We start from the raw sequence: 7500 nt of genomic DNA, 5'->3' as shown, positions 1-7500 counted from the left end.
AGGTAACATGCAGTGCCGGCAGGCAGTGATCTTGGGGCACTGTTATGGTTTTCAAAAGTTGATGCCAATTATCGGCTTTGATCCATGACTGAGGCTATTGAAGCCAAGTTAATGAGTCCAATGCATTACGATTCTTAGGTTAACTGTAGTTTTGGAGATGAAAACAGCTGATTAAAATTCATGTCAGCATAACAGGTCAGGGTAAAAATGAAAGAAACCCTTTAATCTTGTGTCTCAGTAATGCTAAGTGCAAGAAAGGGATAGCCTGAATTGGATAATGTTTGTTCACACCACACTGTAATATTTTTGGTGGCATCTTGCTTGATGCACAGCCAGTGCCAGGAAAACCATGTTGAGTAGCTGAAAAAAGCATTAAGATTTACAGCAAACATATAAGTGTATAACCTGGTAAGCTAGTTAGAATTGGTCTATGGGTTGTACAAAACATATTCTTTGCACACAATCATTTATTATTTGCATTAGCATAAAAACAAGTAGCTCCGTTTCTTGCTAGCTGCGTGCTAGCTGCTGGTATATGCTGGTGCCCACATTTGATGGAGAATACACTTCATCCACATGGATATTTTGCGTGCGTGCGTGTGTGCTTGTCCAGCCCACTCATTTGTATGTGTTTGTGAAACATATCTGTTGAAAACAGTGCATTACAGATACTAAATCTAAAAGCTCAGTTCTAGGCAGTTGAGCAAACGATGAAAACATGTACAGTATTGTGACCTTGAAATATACTTCAAAACATTGGGGTGCTGTGGCGCAGCACGCTAAGCCCCCCGCATTTGGGCTTGCATGCCCACCCACGGGGACCCCGGTTCAAGTCCGGCTGGGGTTATTTCCCGATCCTCCCCAATGTCTCAGTCCCATTCGCTTCCTGTCACCATCTTCAACTGTCCTGTCAAATAAAGCCATAAAAGCCCCTATATATATATATATATATATATATGTATAAATATATATAAAAAGAACACAAACGCCTTAATTAATTTGACCCTAATTACTGCTGCTCTCTGGCAGAATCAGGGGCGTCTGCCTTCTGTTGCCTCTTGACCCGTCCAAATGTGGGGTTTTATTTGGATCTCTGGATCCTCAGTCTGCACTTCAACTGCCAAAAAGTCAGAGAGAGTGGAACACTACAGTCAAGTACTTCATTGTATTTTCAAGCCAAGGAAAAAGCCTCTCTCCCCCGTCCAGTTGAGTGTTAGGCGACTATGGAAAATGATAAGCGCTTCAAGAAGGCCTACACAGAAATATGTAGGCGGAAACTGTGTAGGCCTAGTGCTTGACCTTTTGTCATAGAGTCTCATCAGTGTGAGATGATGACAGAGAGTTTGTTTTTGGTTTACAGTAACAGAGGGAGTCTATGACAGCACTCGTTGCTCTAAGAATGCCCTTGTTGCATGCCCCACTCCTGAGAATTGTAAATGAGGACCAGTGCAAATGACTCCTTCACTGCAGGTGTGTGTACATTGTGCAGAGCATCTTGGAGTCAGATCAGTTAGAGGAATTTGAAGGTACAGCAAGCCGGTAATGGCTTTTGTACTGGTGTGTGCGTGCGTGCATGCGTGTGTTCATATGTGTACACAGTATGTTATATGTTTTGACCCCAGTAACCTTAGAAGCCAGGTAAGGGTTTCCCTCATGTGGAGGACAGACCAGCTGTAATTGCCTGTAAGGCCCATGCATTCAGCTGCTGTTAGCTGGAGATGGATTCCAGGACAAATGGGCTAATCAGATATCTCATTTACGAAACCTTCACTAGACCACTAACAGGGACATTAAGGCTGGGTAGTTTGGTCATCGACATCATCAGACTTTGTTGTATAGCTTTCCACTTATAGTAGCCAATCCTGAAATAGTATTTTTGATAGAGGCAATAAGCAAAACACACATCTCCTGACTAGTCGAGGCATCATTACAGACTATCACTTCTTTGCTTGCATTGGGCATATATCGCCAAACCCTTTGGTGCTTCAACACTGGATTGTAGACATTAGAGTGTGGATTTTATTTATGTTACGTCAGACACAGGAGGAGATCGGAGGCAGGTAAGTAACATGAAACTTGAAGGTCTTTTATTCTCTTAGCAACTTCAAAACAAAGGAAATCTCAGCAAACTTCAAACAAAGGATATTTTGTCAAACAAACCAAAAGGTCTACAACAACGTAGCACTGGAGCAAAGGCAAAACAAGGTGTCTTCCAACGAGACCAGACAAGGAATGCACGTTGAGTCCAATTTAAATAACTGGCTAACGAGAATTCAGTTCAGCTGCAGAGGTCTTCAGGAGTGGCGGATTCAGTTCAGCTGGAGTGGCCTTCAGGTGTGGAGGATAATGGAACGTTGATGAAGGTAAGTGGGACCAATTAGAAAACAGGGGAATTGGATCTGATTGATGATTGCTGTGACGAGGTGAGTATCGGGTTTCGTGGAGTTGTGACAGTACCCCCCCCCCTCCAGCCACCATCTCCATGGACGAGGGTGCCCGGCGAGGTGGACGACCACGGGGCGCGGTGCAGGCTGACTGGGGTGAGCAACATGGAATTCATCAAGCATGGCGGGGTCCAAGATGTCATGGCGACGAACCCAGGAACGCTCCTCTGGCCCATACCCGTTCCAGTCAACCAAGTACTCGAGGCGACCGCCGCGGCGCCGACACTTGAGGATCTGGCAGACAGAATAGATGGGACCCTCGTCCAGGAGGAGTGGCGATGGAGAAGGCACAGCAACCCCAAGGTCTGCGGAGGACAAAGAATCAGGTGAGTAACACAGTTTCAACAGAGACACATGAAACACTGGGTGAATCTGGGCATCAGCATAGTGGTGGCGGCGTTGGAGAGCCCTTTGCAGTTGACGGTGGGCTCGGGCCCACACTCTCTCAATCTCCTTGAACCATTGGTCGACTGCGGGAACATCTAAGGATTCTCCTGACCATGGAAACATGGGCGGTTGATTGCCGAGCACACACTGGAATGGTGTCAATCCTGTGGTAGATTGCTGGAGGGAGTTCTGGGCATATTCCGCCCAGGGGAGGAATTGACTCCAGCTTGTGGGGTGGCGGTGGCAGTATGTACGGAGAAAGTGACATACACCTTGTATTTTGCGCTCGGTTTGTCCGTTGGTCTGGGGATGGTAGCCGGATGACAAACTCACCGTCACCCCCAGTAGACGAAGGAAAGCACGCCAAAACCTGGATATCAACTGGGGGCCTCTATCCGAAAAAATGTCTTCTGGCAATCCAAAGTTCCGGAAGACCTGAGTGAAGAGGGCTTCCGCTGTGTCCTCTGCTTTGGGACTCCTTTCATGGGGATCAATTTGCATGCCTTCAAGAAGCGGTCCACTAGGATGCTTGTGTAGCCATTGGAGGAAGGCAGGTCAGTGGCATAATCTATGCCAAGATGTGTCCAGGGTCTCTGTGGAATCGGCAGGGGGACTAGTTTTCCTGCTGGCAGGTGACGAGGGGTCTTTGCCATGGCTCAATCATCACAGTTGCCAACAAACTCTTGAACATCTCTTGCCATACCTGGCCACGAGTACTTGTCCTCGAGAAGGGTCAGTGTTGAGTTTACGCCGGGATGTCCGGTGCCTGGTATGGAGTGTGCAGAGGTGAGGAGGGAACGCCGGATAGTTTTTGGCACATAGATAAGGTTGGCAGGAGTGTCGGTGGGTGCCGGGTCGGATACTGAGGCTTGACGGATTTCTTCATCCAAGGTCCACTGGATGGGGCTGACTATTGCACTGGATGGTAGGATTGTTTCTGGTTCCTCTGGTGCATCTTCGGGAGAGTGAATACAGGAAAGAGCGTCAGCACTTGAGAGGGCCGGGGCGATATCGGATGGAGAATTGGAATATAGTAAAGAAGAGAGCCCATCTTGCCTGGCGGGGGTTTAACCTTTTGGCTTCATGTAGGTATTGCAGGTTCTTGTGATCTGTGAGCACAGTGAAGGGGAACTTTACTCCTTCTAGTCAGTGACGCCATTCCTCGATTGCCAGCTTGATGGCCAAAAGTTCTCTATTTCCGATATCGTAGTTGCTCTCAGTAGGACTCATCTTCTTTGAAAAGAATGCACAGGGATGGAGATCATGTGGTTGTGATAGGACAGCTCCAACTCCAGTACTGGAGGCATCCACTTCTACCATGAAAGGAAGTTCTGGATCTGGGTAGCACAGCAGAGGAGCGGTTGTGAAGGCGTTCTTGAGATGGAGGAAGTTCCATAGCAGGCGTTTGGGCTTGTTGCGCAAGAGGGAAGTGAGTGGAGTGGCTAGTTGGCTGAAGTTGTGAATAAACCGTCTGTATAAGTTGGCAAATCCAAGGAACCTCTGGAGCTGTTTGATTGTCTCCGGTTGAGGCCAGGACAGGACAAAGCTGGTTCTCCATGCGTCTGTGTCTCTCTGTGGGGGTCAGTTGAATGGTGTCCACCTCCATGGCTTCCTCTGATTGATCCGGGCTGTTCATGGACGGTGCTATGGCGGTGGCGGATCTTCCAGGACCCATGAAGCAGGTCTCTCTCCCATAGGCGACTCGAACTGCAAGTTGGATGAACCGCTCAACCCAATGGTGTCATCATACGCAGCCAGATGGAGACGCAGGGAGGGATTTAGGGAGTTGTGACAATTTAGAAGCTAACATCTGACGATACTTTTGTTGACACAATAAATGACTCATAAATTGATTTAGAGTATATTATGATTATTTGTTTTATCAGTTCAGGAACATATACTTTAACGTATACTTTCCAGTGGAGGTATCGCGCCTTGGCGACTGATGGGTGTGTAGATTCCAATAGGCTCACTAGGAGCAAGCTAGGGGAACACACACACCTATGCCGATGTGATAGTATACTTTTACTGCACATTACTAAGAAGAAGAAAAAAACAGACCAAAAAAAACAAAACAATAAACCCAAAAGAGTGTGCTGTGACCAAAACGCTACAAATATCTCTTAGGTAACACTCTTTTGTTTTTATTTATTAATATGTAATAAAAGTATAGTATTGCATATTATGGCATATAGTTGTGTTAGTTCCTTTGTTTGCTTTAAATTCAGGAACAAAATAATTTACGCCACTATTGCAATAGCAGGGTTTGGAATATGGAATAGGATGTTCACTCGGACTGGCTCTGATGCCAGTGTTAGACTTTGAAATTCACCAAAACCATTGATATCTTTGCAAACACATGTGGCTTAATGTCAAAACACTCATTTGTCAAGCCAAGCTTCTCCACAGTTTTGGTACCCAGTTGATACCTCCTTTACTGTTCTGTTTGCAGGGTGATAACTCCTACATGAAGGACCGCTGGTGCATGTTCGATGGCTTCATGGTGATCTTCCTCTGGGTCTCACTCGTACTGCAGGTAATATTGGGTGTACTGCATGTGATCCAAAAATGAAAACTTTTTTTTTGTAAACATTTTTGATTTAAGGTTTCCTCATCAATATTTCTTCCTGTTACATGTTTTTATTCCAGCTGATCATTGGTCTGGAATGAAGTGTATTCTTTTGAAAAAATGTTAGCCTCCTTGACTTACTTTGTTCTACTGTACAAGGTTGATGTTGGTGCCTCATGTGATACCACAGAACATTTTTAGTTACTTACATCTGTAGTTATCTCTTACCACTCTTCTTTTGATTTCATATTTTAGGTGTTTGAGATTGCGATGATTGTGGACCAGATGTCTCCGTGGAGGATGCTGAGGATCCCCCGAGCCCTCATCATGATCAGAGCGTTCCGCATCTACTTCCGCTTTGAGCTACCCCGCAGCCGAATAAACAACATCCTCAAGTATGTGCCAAACATGTATACCACCACTTTTAGAGTGAAGAGTGAAATGTATTAATCCCGAAGGAAATTCAGGAATTGTGGTATTGCATCGCTAGACATTGTTTTAGTTGTTCTTTATGTGATATGATTACTTATTTTAGGTACCAGACATTGCATTTGTGTGACATGGCTTATGTTAGACGGCACTGGTAGGATTTTATTTTACATTTTAGAGGCAATGGACACATGTACACAATGTGCACATGTGACCTTGGCTGTTGACCTTGATGTGTAGCTCTGCTCCAGGACTCAGGATGTGTTGGCTCTCTCTGTGTTTTTTGTCAGCTCTCTTTCCCGTTTTAGAAAAGTTTCCATTTTCTGTCCCTCCCTTTCTGTCCCTCCCCTTATTTCTCCCTGTCACTCTCTCTCTCTGTCTGCCTATGTCCCCCCCCCCCCCCCCCCCCTCTCTCTCTCTCCACAGGCGGTCTGGCGAACAGATCTGGAGCGTGTCCATCTTTCTGCTGTTTTTCCTCCTGCTCTACGGAATTCTGGGAGTTCAAATGTTTGGCACATTCAATTACCACTGTGTGACCAATGACACTGTGAAAGGGTGAGAACTTTGCACCAATGGCATCTCAATCCTGTCCATATGTTGCTGCTTAGTCACCACGTGCACCACGCACATCTCCTTAGTCAAAACAAGAATAGACTAACAGGATGTTATATAACATCTGCAATGTAGTAAAATAACTTGTCCAAACCGTCACCAAACTTCCAGTCAAAACACTTCATGACTGATAAAATAGTTGAATTGAGTCCGTTTTATCAACACCAATGATTATTGACATACAGTACCTGCTGGAATTAACACAGATCCCTCCAGGTGTCCACAGAAAATATTAATCTCACTAACGGGTTGTCTAATCCATGTGTTATTCTATTCGTACAGCATATTCTAAGCATATGGCAGTGATTATGTGACCATAACATCATCCAAGATGAAACGGTTCTGTAAATACCACCGGAATAATTATTGAGTGCTTAGAGGTGTACGTTGGCCTGTCATATTCTTATGCTGCACAGCAGGGGTACATCCACGCCAGGTGAATGAGTCATTTCCCTCCTGTTTCGCTGACATTTATGACAAGATCAGAGGAAGAGGGGGACAAGCAGGAAGAAAAATGTAATAAATTGTACAAAGAAACTGCCACAGCACAGCAGAGGGTTTGATTGGTTGGTGCACAAGGGGCTATTTAACATTCACCTGAGAATGAATCATCGTTGACAGAGGCAGTGGTGGTTAGGATGGTGCCTTCATTGGGTACTCATAAGGCAGTGGTTCTCAAAAGGTGGTCTCCCTGGGATCAGTGGCGCATTGTCAGGGGTTGTCACGTTTGTACTGGAAGAAGTCTGTTACAATTTAATAAACCAACAAAAATACTACAGCAGATGAAATTGACGTTCATCTGTGACATTTAGCTACATCCATCCGATCATGCTGCTGGTTATTACCGCCCTAAGAACATTAACCAATAATTAGACACACTGTTGACAAATTATGTCACACCAGCAAAACTATAGATGGGGCTATGACAGATCCTTGACAGAAAATCTCCTCCATTAAGGATCTCGGCCTGAAAAAGCTTGAGAACCCTTGGTAAAAAAAAAACACAAAAGGACCTGACTTCCAGAGCCTTCAAGAGTCTTTTAGCATCGTACAGCCTAG

At 45.2% G+C, this 7500-nt stretch overlaps 1 protein-coding gene across 1 annotated transcript in view; it reads left to right on the top strand.

The window, feature by feature from the left end:
• nalcn (sodium leak channel, non-selective) overlaps window positions 1–7500 on the top strand; it is a 177300-nt gene that overhangs the window by 9781 nt on the left and 160019 nt on the right. The window contains exons 6-8 of the mRNA XM_063213611.1: window positions 5284–5367; window positions 5656–5795; window positions 6256–6384. Of these exons, the coding sequence (XP_063069681.1) occupies window positions 5284–5367; window positions 5656–5795; window positions 6256–6384 (353 nt within the window). The remainder of the gene's footprint in view (window positions 1–5283; window positions 5368–5655; window positions 5796–6255; window positions 6385–7500) is intronic.

The sequence above is a fragment of the Engraulis encrasicolus genome, chromosome 13 (assembly GCF_034702125.1).
Source record: "Engraulis encrasicolus isolate BLACKSEA-1 chromosome 13, IST_EnEncr_1.0, whole genome shotgun sequence".
Classification (NCBI taxonomy): domain Eukaryota; kingdom Metazoa; phylum Chordata; class Actinopteri; order Clupeiformes; family Engraulidae; genus Engraulis; species Engraulis encrasicolus.
Note: the sequence above shows the minus strand (reverse complement) of the source record. Positions and strands in the feature narration are given on the sequence as shown.